The 13,384-nt window shown below is 47.6% G+C and overlaps 1 protein-coding gene across 1 annotated transcript in view; it reads right to left on the reverse strand.

The window, feature by feature from the left end:
- Positions 1 to 13,384, reverse strand: part of LOC144953520 (uncharacterized) — a 35,337-nt gene that overhangs the window by 4,166 nt on the left and 17,787 nt on the right. The window contains exon 3 of the mRNA XM_078884062.1: positions 2,490 to 3,355. Within this exon, the coding sequence (XP_078740188.1) occupies positions 2,490 to 3,355 (866 nt within the window). The remainder of the gene's footprint in view (positions 1 to 2,489; positions 3,356 to 13,384) is intronic.

Here is a 13,384-nt window from a genome sequence, read left to right on the forward strand (position 1 = left end):
AAACTAAATTCGCTTAATGTTTGGATAGGGGTGTAGGAATTTGCATGAGCAGGGGTGACTCCCAATAGATTATCAAATAGGGTACCAGCTTCAGAAAAATGAAGGTTAAAATTGTCAACTATTTTTTGGGGATCTGAAAAATATTCCCCATTTCGGTTAAGCTGAACGGGCAGATGATCTGTTTTGGATGCTTTTTCGATACATTTGATTGTTTTCCAGAAAATCCTGGCATTTCCATGAGATTCAAGGAGAGTAGAAGAGAAGTAGTCATTTTTTGCATGCCGTATTTTTTTGACGCATCTATTCCTTAAAATCCTGTATTCTAGCCAGTCATTAACCAAATTACTTTTCTGAGCACATGCCCAAGCCTTGTCTCTAGTTTTCATGAGTTTTGTAATCAAAGGATCAAACCATGGTGGACGATTGCCTTTAGTTTTAAATTTAACCAACGGAGCATGTTTGTTAAGAATTTGTAGAAACGTGTACCTGAAGGTCTCCCAAGCCGTAGTCAGGTTTGGAATATCACAGACCTTGTCAATATCCGAGTGAAGCACATCATTAGTAAATGCCTGTATGCTGAAGTGTCTCATGGAGTGCTTCTCAACCAATTTAGGGGGGGCTTTGTGTCTGGCTGATGATCTCACCCCAAAAATGAAGGAGTGATCACTAAGGTTATTACCTAGAACACCAGTCAGTGCGAAATTGTGAGGGGCATTTGTCAATAGGACGTCAAGCAGAGATGACTGTCCCGGATTTTTTAGGTTGGGTCTTGTGGGGACATTTATTAATTGAAACAGGTTAAATTCATCTGCAAAATTTGTGGCCACGGCCGGCGGGTTTAGCCAATTCCAATTTAGATCACCCACTAAAACTATTTCACCTTTAGGGAGGCCCCCAAGAAGCTCTCTCAGTGCAGATGCAGCTTCAACATCCTTACCACTAGGCGGTCTATAGCAGCACACTACCAATATGTGTTGATTATTAGGGAGAGTTATTCTGAGAGCCAGACCTTCAAAGCAACATTTTTTAAACAAGGAGTGAGCTGGTGAACATGCAATAGTATTACGAACATAGATGGCAATTCCACCTCCTTTAGATCCTCGGTCAAGCCGAAAAAGGTTGTAGTTGTCAATCGTAATCTGCAAGTCATTGACGGCAGGAGTGAGAAATGTTTCTGTTAGGCAAAATATGTCCGGGTCAAGATTTGCTACTTCTAGTTTTAGTTGACTTAATTTAATCAAAAGCCCTCTGATGTTGACATGTAGAACACCAACACCTTTTCTGCCAGAAAAATCTACAGAATTATATGAGTTCTTTACATTTGGGCCAGGATGAAGCTCAATACCACCCAGAAATAAGAAAAGTAGAATTAATAGTTTGCACAGGTATTTTCTGTGAAAGGATGAAGAGCGACGAACCTTGGACGAATAGCAGCAGCTCACAGATGGTGTTATTTTTAAGAGCAGAATGAAGTTTGGAAGGAGTGCTGGTGAAGTAATGGGACAAAGATAGGGTTTAAAAGGATACAATGATGGAGTGTAGAAGTGTCTATAAGTTGTTTCATTAGCAGGTGTAGTGGCAAATTTAGCAATAAGTATTGACGCGAAGTAACGCGGGTAGCCGTTTGTAGAGTTGAGTGTGGCACTAGATATGGCCGGGAGGGACAGTAGTAAGATACACAGCAGGTGAATTGACATCTTTAAAACACTAAATTTAAACACACACACAGCTCACTCACACGCAGCTCACCCTCACCCACTCTCACGCACAGCCCACACCCATGCAGCACAACGCACACACGGCCGCACACGCCGCCGCCATCTTGCTGCTGTTGTTGTTGCAGCTGCTGTTGTTGTTGCAGCTGCTGTTGTTGTTGCAGCTGCTGTTGTTGTTGCAGCTGCTGTTGTTGTTGCAGCTGCTGTTGTTGTTGCAGCTGCTGTTGTTGTTGCAGCTGCTGTTGTTGTTGCAGCTGCTGTTGTTGTTGCAGCTGCTGTTGTTGTTGCAGCTGCTGTTGTTGTTGCAGCTGCTGTTGTTGCAGCTGCTGTTGTTGTTGCTGCTGCTGTTGTTGTTGCAGCTGCTGTTGTTGTTGCAGCTGCTGTTGTTGTTGCAGCTGCTGTTGTTGTTGCAGCTGCTGTTGTTGTTGCAGCTGCTGTTGTTGTTGTTGCAGCTGCTGTTGTTGTTGTTGCAGCTGCTGTTGTTGTTGTTGCAGCTGCTGTTGTTGTTGTTGCAGCTGCTGTTGTTGTTGTTGCAGCTGCTGTTGTTGTTGTTGCAGCTGCTGTTGTTGTTGCTGCAGCTGCTGTTGTTGTTGCTGCAGCTGCTGTTGTTGTTGCTGCAGCTGCTGTTGTTGTTGTAGCTGCTGTTGTTGTTGCAGCTGCTGTTGTTGTTGCAGCTGCTGTTGTTGTTGCAGCTGATGTTGTTGTTGCAGCTGCTGTTGAAGCTGCTGTTGTTGTTGCAGCTGCTGTTGTTGTTGCAGCTGCTATTGTTGTTGCAGCTGCTGTTGTTGTTGCAGCTGCTGTTGTTGTTGTAGCTGCTGTAGCAGCTGCAGCCGACCCAACTGCAGTTGCAGGAGTCATACACGAAGCAGCCGCAGCTGTGTGTACTACAGCAGAGCAGCAGCGGGCGTGCGGCCTGGAGGCGCCGAGGCCGAATAGTTGCGTGATGTGGACGTGGAGAGGCGAGATGTTTGGCCCATCAGCTTCATTGTTCTGCTTCCATTGACGAGCACCCTCCACGTAGGCCTCGACGTAGGCCCCCACGTAGGCCCCCACGTGGGCCCCGACGTAGGCCTCGAAGTAGGCCTCGACGTAGGCCCCGACGTAGGCCTCGAAGTAGGCCTCGACGTAGGCCCCGACGTAGGCTTCTATGTAGGCCCCCACGTGGGCCTCGACGTGGGCCCCGACGTAGGCCTCTATGTAGGCCTCCACGTAGGCCTCTATGTAGGCCTCCACGTGGGCCTCGACGTAGGCCCCGACGTAGGCCTCTATGTAGGCCCCCACGTGGGCCTCGACGTGGGCCCCGACGTAGGCCTCTATGTAGGCCTCCACGTGGGCCCCGACGTAGGCCTCTATGTAGGCCTCCACGTAGGCCTCGACGTAGGCCCCGACGTAGGCCTCTATGTAGGCCCCCACGTGGGCCCCGACGTAGGCCTCTATGTAGGCCTCGACGTAGGCCCCGACGTAGGCCCCCACGTAGGCCCCCACGTGGGCCCCGACGTAGGCCTCGAAGTAGCCTCGACGTAGGCCCCGACGTAGGCCACGAAGTAGGCCTCGACGTAGGCTTCTATGTAGGCCCCCACGTGGGCCTCGACGTAGGCCCCGACGTAGGCCTCTCGGATCCCTCAGGACAGAGCAAAGTCCTGGTTAGACTCCAGCTTGTTCAGAATGCAGCTGCTGGGTGCTCACACGTACAGCATTTTGTGAGCAAATTACACCAGTTCTGTTATCCCTTCATGGCTATCGGTTACATTTCGAGTGGATTTTAAGATACTGCTATCAACCTATACGGTTTAAAAAGGGCTACCCCACATGAATTGCAGGAACTAATATGTTAATATCGTGGTCCTTAAGATCTTCTGATTTCCAACTACTCAATACTCCAGTTCTAGGTTGCACTTTTGGTGATTGGGCTTTTGTTAGCGTGGCACTCAAGCTATGGAACGCCTTTCCACTTGCAATCAGGCAATCACAGTTGGTATATATGTAGGACTTGAGAAACACGCGTCACGCGTTGGATTGTGATACGGGCACGCGGCGGATAGTGAGGGCAAACGGGGACACAGGGAGCGGGGCGACATACTGTTGTGGTTGTGGTAAGGTAATTAAGGGGGGCCTGCAGGTGTTGGGGGTAATCGAGGACGCAGGCCGGTGATTGGACGAGAGGGATGGGTGTCGGGAATTGGCGCCTCGATGTCTACAATAACAACACCACGTGAGGCTGGGGGCTGGGGCCGAGTGGAGAAGCGGGGGATGATCTAATTGATTAAGGGAAATTGGTTCGGGGATTAAGGCAAAGGAAGTGGGGAGAAACGGGAGTTGGTTGGTGCCTGGGACAAGAGACGGATAGAGGAAGAGAAAGAGCAGCAGACAAGATAGTATAGTATATGGTAGCAGCAGACAAGAAAGTATAGTATACGGTAGCAGTGGACAAGAGAGTATAGTATAAGGTAGCAGTGGACAGAGAGATAGTGTACCGTAGCAGTGGACAAAGAGAAAACAGAGTATGGTAGCAGCGGATAAAGAGAACACAGTATAGGATAGCAGCGGAGTAACGAACCTTGGTGGAGAAGCTACGACGGAGTGAGACGGCAGAGAGAACAAAGAGCGACCGAGCTAGAGAGAGAGAGCAGTGAGGGAGGTCGCTGGAGGAGAGGAGCAGAGGGAGAGCGAGCGAAGCCAGCAGAGCAAGCGAACGGAGGGGCATTGAGTGATGTTGATGGGGAGTTGTGCGTTGAAGAGAATGGAGGGACATTGAGTGATGCCGACGGAGATGTGAACTATACGCGTTAATAAAGAACCGAGAAAGACAAAGAGCTGTTGCGTCAATACGAGTCCTACAGATATATTCAAGTGGCATTCTCTATTTAGTTCGGTCGGTTGCACGAGTTTTGTTTTTGTTTCCTACTTTCCATGCATGGTGCATTGCGATACTACGATGGAATGCGCATTATAAATTCGAAATAGAAGTATTATTACATTGAGGGGACATCGAAAGGGAGTGTATGGGGTGTGCGCGTGTGGAGTGTGTGTGTGCAGTCCCCGTTAATGAAAATTGTGAAAAATTATTGAACTACCAAATTAGCAGTTTCCTGTCTGACAACAATCTATTACATCAAAAACAATCTGGGTTCCGAAAAAAATACAGCACCACATCTGCTGCATTAGACTCTCTGAATCACATTTATAATAGCCTTTATTTAATTTATTATTTTATCTTTATACGTGACTTTACCGAAAGAGCCAAAGAGTATAGTAGCCTTGAAAATAAGCAGTACTGCGCCAGAATTTTTCTTGACTTGGTCAAAGCCTTTGATACAGTCGACCACAACACCCTGCTTAGTAAACTAAGTTGCCTCCGTTTCTCCAAACACGCAGTAGAATGGTTTAAAAATTACCTCTCTTTTCGCACCCAAACTGTACTCACAGATGCTTGGTGGTCAAACAGTGTTAAGATAACAAAAGGGGTTCCACAGGGTTCAATCCTCAGACCCCTCTTGGTCTCTCTTTATATCAATGAATTGGGCACTGACCTGGATCATTCCATAGTATATCTTTTTGCAGATGACACGAAAATGATTACTGCTGGCCGCTCTCCGGATGACGTGATTGCTAAGCTCCAGGGTGATTTCAACAAATTACAACATCAGCTAGTTGCTCTTAAACTAGCCCTGAATACCTCCAAAACCAAGGTGCTATGCTTCTCACCAGGACTAAAGCAGGACGTTATTTTTCCCCAATTACATTCCTCAAATAATTATCAAATAGAACAAGTCAAGATCTATAAGTATCTTGGGGTCATTCTTGATTCAAAACTGAAATGTGAAGATCACATTGATTATATTGGTAAAAAGACAAAAATAAAAATTGGTTTTCTGTATCGACACAAGCACTGCTTCCCCCTATGTTCCGTATGGAATTGATAAAAGCTACCATACTGCCTCTACTTGATTACTGTGACATCGTGTATAAATCAGCCCCAAGTACTGTAATGAAGAAGCTTAACTCAATGTATCACTCGGCCTTAAGATTTGCATTGAACTGCCCATATAGGACTCACCACTGTGATCTCTACATTGGGTCAAATTTAACATCTCTCAATGTTCGACGGCTTGTGCATCAGATCTTATTTATTCATGATGTACTTACAAAAAAATCCGCAGATTACCTGCTGGACCTCCTCTCTGTTTCAAAGAACAAATTTGACCTAAGGTCTTCGCTCATTTACCAGCTTCACATTCCCTATTGCCGTACAAATACTGGAGGAAGGGCCTTTGCTATTGATGCCCCCAGGGTCTGTAATGCTATTACCAATAAACTGCAACTTGAATCACTACCTATGAGATCTTCACGCAAAACTGCTCTCGAGGAGTTGTACACCCCAAACTGCCACTGCAATTTAGTGGCCTAAAATACAATGTTTCGCTCCGGATGATCGCTGCAAAGTATGCAAAGTATGATCTGTATTTTTATTTAGTGTGCCGATCTTAAAGGTGCATTGAAAAATGTTGAAACTCCGACTGATGCTCCTACTGTTGTGGAGTGACTCATGCAGCCAGCTATGGCTGCAGAGTTTGGTGGTACATGTTGTTTACGTCGTTTATTGTGAAAATTCGGTCACAGTTCCTATGACCACTGTTTCATTGCTTTATGGCTTTATTTTGGTGATTTTCTAAAAGTTTTTTGGTTTGGCCATGTTTGTTTGTTGTAGTACAGAGTTAGACTGATTGCTTTAATCTAAGTTGTCTTGTGGTTGTTGTTGTTTGACTTGCATCCCACTGGGATATTTGCACAGGGTTGGTGTAAGGTGATTTTTCTGCAATATTTTGCTGTCTTTTCTTAGATTTTCTGTTTGCACATAGTCATTTTAAGATTATGGGAACCTCATTTGCCAGTAAAATATGATAATTGGTTTTTTACCCTTCTATCTGGCAACAAAACTGACACCTTTTTACAAGGAGTCATGTTTGCATAGACCGCAATACCTGCAGTCATAATACAAACAAAAGACATAACTCTGATAATGTGCACTGTCCTTGAAGTTGATTGGTCCACACCCGAGACAGCTTTCCTTAGAGCCTAGTCTCACATGGGTTGGACCAGATGACGCCAAAAGGCGCACAACTCAAAGACAATGCACCATCAGAGTATGAGAGCTCGGGGCAAGCATCTACACTATGGGAACCTCATTTGCCAGTAAAAATATGATAATTGGTTTTTTACCCTTCTATCTGGCAACAAAACTGACACCTTTTTACAAGGAGTCATGTTTGCATAGACCGCAATACCTGCAGTCATAATACAAACAAAAGACATAACTCTGATAATGTGCACTGTCCTTGAAGTTGATTGGTCCACACCCGAGACAGCTTTCCTTAGAGCCTAGTCTCACATGGGTTGGACCAGATGACGCCAAAAGGCGCACAACTCAAAGACAATGCACCATCAGAGTATGAGAGCTCGGGTCAAGCATCTACACTATGGGAACCTAATTTGCCAGTAAAAATATGATAATTGGTTTTTTACCCTTCTATCTGGCAACAAAACTGACACCTTTTTACAAGGAGTCATGTTTGCATAGACCGCAATACCTGCAGTCATAATACAAACAAAAGACATAACTCTGATAATGTGCACTGTCCTTGAAGTTGATTGGTCCACACCCGAGACAGCTTTCCTTAGAGCCTAGTCTCACATGGGTTGGACCAGATGACGCCAAAAGGCGCACAACTCAAAGACAATGCACCATCAGAGTATGAGAGCTCGGGGCAAGCATCTACACTATGGGAACCTCATTTGCCAGTAAAAATATGATAATTGGTTTTTTACCCTTCTATCTGGCAACAAAACTGACACCTTTTTACAAGGAGTCATGTTTGCATAGACCGCAATACCTGCAGTCATAATACAAACAAAAGACATAACTCTGATAATGTGCACTGTCCTTGAAGTTGATTGGTCCACACCCGAGACAGCTTTCCTTAGAGCCTAGTCTCACATGGGTTGGACCAGATGACGCCAAAAGGCGCACAACTCAAAGACAATGCACCATCAGAGTATGAGAGCTCGGGGTAAGCATCTACACTATGGGAACCTCATTTGCCAGTAAAAATATGATAATTGGTTTTTTACCCTTCTATCTGGCAACAAAACTGACACCTTTTTACAAAAACTAAGCACCTGCCTGGATATTTTGTACCATCGGACACTCCACCCACACAACTCCCAATCGGTGATGGGGCAGTTGTGGAGAGAGTGGAAAGTTTTCCATACCTGGGCAGTGTGCTTATGACCGGCTCCATCAGAGGTCTCACTCCGAATCAGTCAAGCGGCAATATCTTTTCATCGGTTGCGTAACGCTGTGTGGAAGCTACCTGGTCTGTCGCTCCGCACGAAACTTCAGGTCTTCTCGGCCACAGTCATTCCCTCCCTTCTCTACGCTTGCGAAACGTGGACCCCCGTAATGGAGCATCTTCGCTGGTTAGAAACATTTAAGCTGGCCTGCCTACGATCCATCCTGGATTGTGTGAGGAGCTCAGAAATTCTTGAAAGATCTGGGCAAAGTCCCATCGGTGAGCTCCTCCGGCAGGCAAGGCTGTGTTGGCTGGGTCATGTAGCCCGCATGCCCAGCCACTGCATGCCTAAACAGCTTTTGTTCGGACGGATCGAGGGGGCTAGACGGGCGCGGCACAGGCTAGAGAAGAGATGGAGTGATGTGGTACAGGAGGACGTGGAGCTGAGTGGACTTGCCGATGACTGGTACCAGCGGTGTCAAGATCAGCCTCTGTGGAGGAGGCTCGTGAAGGACGCTACTGGGCAGTTGGAGGCAGTCTCCCTCCAAAAACAACGGAGGGCGGAGGAGCGACGGTCACAACAACGAGCGGAGCGCCGGGTGGCTAAAAGACAGCAAGTTGGTACAGTAGGGGGCACAGGTAGTGCATCAGCCAGTCATCTCGGTCATCTCAGTCAGGCGACCTGTGGCACCTAGGTCTGCGGGCGTTCGATACTTCACGTGGCCTCAAGATGCACATGGCCTGGCACAAGCGTCGTGGTGACGTCACCACCGAATGGCGGTTGTTGTTGTGTGTGGGGGGGGGGGATATATGTGTGTGGGTAGTTTGGGTGTGTGGAGTGTGCGTGGAGTTTGTGTCTGGTGTGTGTGTGGGGACTATGTGCAGGGTTTGTGTGTGGGGTGTGTTTGGGGTATGTGTGTGGAGAGTGTGTGTGGTGTGTGTAGTGTGTGTTGGGGGGGTTGTGTATGTGTGTAGAGGATACTGTGTGGGGAGCGAAAGTATAGTGGTTCACGCGTTGCACTATGAATCCGGCAACCAGAGTTCGATTCCCGCTCCTAGCCAACACCAGTGACGATTATCCGAACTGGTCCTGCGCCTCCCCTCGGTCGACTCAAGCCTCAAGTTAGTACCTAGTTCGGTGTGCAAACATCGCCCCTCGGGAGACAAAGGCAGTCGGGCGTGGTGCTAGCCACCCACCTCCCCGTGTTCCTTGCTGGCCTTCATAGGTGCTAATCGCTAACAGCACCTGCTTCTACAGTCTGTTAAGGCTACACGAGAGACCTTCGTCTTTGTAGAGTGTGTGGAGTGTGTGGAGTGTGTGGAGTGTGTGTGTATTTATCTGTGGGGGGTGTTTGTGGAGTGTGTGTTGAGTGTGTGCGGAGTGTGTGAAGTTTGTGTCTGTGGAATGTGTGTGCAAAATTTGCAGTGCCATGGTGGGAGGACAAATTTCGATTGGCCATTCCCCTAATGGCGTTTGTAGCCACCACAGCGGCAAAGGGGGCTCTGGACGGGTGCGAGGGGCTGGTAACCTTCAATCCAAGTACCACTAAACCACGGAATCAAAATCTAATTAAGTTTGTGCCGGAGGCCCCGTGGGGGACAGACGTCCATGATGTCTCCTGGCCAAACCCCATTTAGTGGAGCCAGGAGATTGAATCCTTACTCTCGGGGTTCCTCCAGAAACAGCAAAACGCCTCTGCGGATGACCACGTAGAATGTTGAATGCTCACTGTGGAAGAATGGCTGGCACTCCTCTGTCAGGAGCTGGACCGGTACCATCTTGATCTCTGTGGTACTCAGGAGGTCTGGTGGACCGGCTCTGGCTCCTGCAACCATGAGGGGTGAACAGTCCTCTAATCACGACAGGAGACTGCCAAACAACAAGGAGTGGCTCTTCTTCTGAACAAAATAATCAAGGGGGCGTGACAACGGGGCGGTGAGTTGTGGTAAGTTGTAAGCCCCAGGCTATTATGGGCTCGCCTTCCCATCAACCAGAGGCGAGGAGTGGTGGTCGTGGTTATATATGCCCCCACCGAAGACAAATATCCGTGGAGGGATGCAGGTAAGGCCGATGAATCAGATGCTTTCTATGACCTCCTGTCACAGGTGCTCGCTAAAGAGGCCTCTCGGGATAGAGTCATCCTTTTGGGTGACTTTAATGCCTGAGTTGGTCATGATGCTGGCACCTGGTCTGGAGTGATTGGAAGGCATGGGCCAGATCAGCTCAATAACAATGGTAGGAGGCTGCAGGATTTTTGTGCAGTCCATTGGCTTTTAATTACTAATGCACTGTTTCAGCATAGGTTCATCCACACAACATCATGGATGCATGCCAGGTCCCAGCAAGAACATCTGCTGGAATATATAGTGATGGAAGAGCGGATGTGGGCCCATGTTCTTGACACCAGGACCTACCATGGAGATGATTTGCCCACTGACCATCGACTTGTCATCTGTAAGATGCGCCTGCCATTCTTCCACTCCGATAGCGGGTGTACATCCAGGACCCCATTCAAACTCATGGTGGTCTGGTCTCAGCTAGCTGATGAAAGTTGCAAGTGAGAATTTCATCATCGCTTGCGGCTGGGGTTCGCATCATTCCCCACTCCTCCTGAAGTCGAAGGGAAATGGGCAAGGTTTAGGTCTGTGGCTCATGCCGCTGCAATGGCTGCATTGGGTACATGGTCCAGACCTCCCCAGATACCCTGGCTGACAGAGGAAGTGTTTAGGCTGGCTGAGAAAAAGCGACAGGCCCACTCTCATCGTCTACAGAATCCTACGTCAGAGAATGTGGAGTCTTACCGTGGCCTACGCTCGGAGTTTCGGAGAGCCGTAAGGCACTGCAAGGATGGGTAGTGGTCGTGGGTTGCTGAGGAGATGGAATCTCCCTCAGTGCTCTTTAATTCCATCAAAAAGGTAACTTGCAGCACCACACCTATTATCCTAATTAGGGGAACGAACGGTGATCCAATCTCCACACCCCAAGGAACAGATCTGCAGATTTGCTGAGCATTTTTTTGAGGTCCTGGCGGAGGGTAAATCCTTCAGCCTGGAAACATCATGGGACAAAGTGGGGATGACCCTGCTGAGGCTGCGGTGCCTCAAATATTGGAAGAAGAAGTCACCCCCTGCGAGTGGCTGGCTGAGGTGCCATCTGTTGATTAAGTACTGAAGGCGATCCAAAATCTGAGACCAGGAAAAGCACCGGGCAGATATGATCTCCCAAGCGAAATGCTGAGAGAGGCTGGCGTTTATACACAGACATGACATCATGATAACAGTTTGGACCACTTGACGGGTTCTGCAAGATTGGATTTAAGAAGAGGGACCACACAGATTGTAACAGGTACAGGGGCGTCTCACTCCTCAGTGTACCGGGAAAGGTCCTGGTAAGGATTATTCAACATTGCCTTGCCAGGAACGCTGATGAGAGACTTGTGGAGCCTCAATGTGGTTTCAGGAAAAGGCTGTCCTGCACAGATGCCACATTTTATATCCGTTTGCTACAGCAGGTGTGTAGGGAATTCCTACAATACCTGTATCTCTGCTTTATTGACCTGGTCAAGGCCTATAATTCCATCAGTGGGCCTGGGCTATGGGTTGTTCTTCGTACTTTTGGAGTCTCTGACTCTTTGGTCACGATTATTAAGGGCCTTCATGATGGTGAGATTACCCGGGTAAAACTACGTGGCCGGGAGTCGGACCCATTCCCTGTTCACCTTAAGGTTCAACAGGAAATGTCCTCTTAATGAACATATATTTCGACCACGTAGTTCGTGAAGATTTTTAGATGTTCGAACACCAAATAGATACCATTTGCAAGGAATCAAGTCGGCATTAGCCTTACACGTACTTGTGGTGAAAATGCAATAAAACATGCTCTGATAATATTTGAAGGAGGTTGTGAGATCGATTATGACATTAACGATGCCTTCTGCTGTATATTTGGAGTTTGCGCCTCTCTCTCTCCCCTCGGAGTCGGGTAGATGTTTGTCCGAGTCCTTCACTTTTTCCCTCAACATTTTAGAATCAACAATTTTAGATTTTTTGGCTGCTCCTATAATTTTCCCTCATGATGAAATCATGAACTTCGTTGAACTATCATTTGTCATAGCTAGGTTGCTTCTGAATAAGAGCTATGTAGCTCAGTGGAACCTTACCTGGTAAAATAAATTAGTTTAGATTTAGTCTCCATGCCTCCACTCTGTAGAGCAGGATAGGTAACACAAAAAAACAAAGATCACCCGTATTTCCTAAACAGACTATTGGGGCCAGTGCTGTTAGCGAACAGCACCTATGAATATCAGCATAGCAAACAAAGGGGGGGGGGCGCAGGCAACTAGCCCGACCGCCTTTGTCTACCTCTTGTTGATGGGGAGGTAAGAGGACAATAGCCTCGGACTTACAGCTTCCCACACCTCACCACCATGCGCTGACACCCCTTTCATTCTTGTTTAAAATAAATGCCACTCCATATTTTTGGCACTTTCCTATAAAGATAAAAAAGATCCCCCATATAGCCTTAAGAGAGTTGGGGCAAGTGCTGTTAGCGAGCCCCTATGCAGGCCAGCACAGCACACGAGGGGATAGGTTGCCAAAACCACACCCGGCCGCCTTTGTCGCCTTAGTGGTGATCACCCACCAGGTAACTCATTTGCGGTTGAGTCAACAAAGGGGAGGCCCAGGACCGGTTTAGATAATTAATCGTCACTGATGTTGGTGGCCGTGAGCGGGAATTTAACTTGGGACTCTGTCGGGTTTGTAGCGCAGTGCGGCATGCAAACCACCGTGCCACGGCTCCCCCACCAAGGGGCGGGTAACACCTGGGCACTTAACACCCACACCTTTGACCAGACCTCTGCCAAAAATATCTTGAAACCTTAAACATTTTCACTTAGGCCAGTGGTTATTAACCGTTTCTGCAGCCTTGCACCCCTGTGCTTCTCGATCGTTAAACAATCTATAATGTTAATACATACGTAGGGTTTGATGAAACTAAGTAGTTGTATTTACGTGCCCGTGCTTAATTTGTCTTTCAATGATTTACCTTCTGTAAAAAAAAAATTGGTAATGTCTCGCACCCCCAGAAAGGGCTAGACGTTAATCTATCTGCAAGTTGCGGTCACCATCTGATTGATTGATTTTTTGCTGAAAGCGTCGGAAAAAAACATAACATTAAGAGGTCGACCGCAGAGGCTTATCAACAGAACTCGACTCTGCCACTGGCACGAACCGGTGAAGTGAGGAGGAGGAGGCCGTGATGTGGGTTTTGTGGTCACGGTGCTGCACGGCAATTAGAGTGAGAGAGAGAAAAAATTAACCGCTTGCGAAAATTCGCGAACAACGAGGACCTTGTCCGCCTACGCTGTGTGCGCAGGC

Source organism: Lampetra fluviatilis, chromosome 77, assembly GCF_964198595.1.
Source record: "Lampetra fluviatilis chromosome 77, kcLamFluv1.1, whole genome shotgun sequence".
NCBI lineage: Eukaryota > Metazoa > Chordata > Hyperoartia > Petromyzontiformes > Petromyzontidae > Lampetra > Lampetra fluviatilis.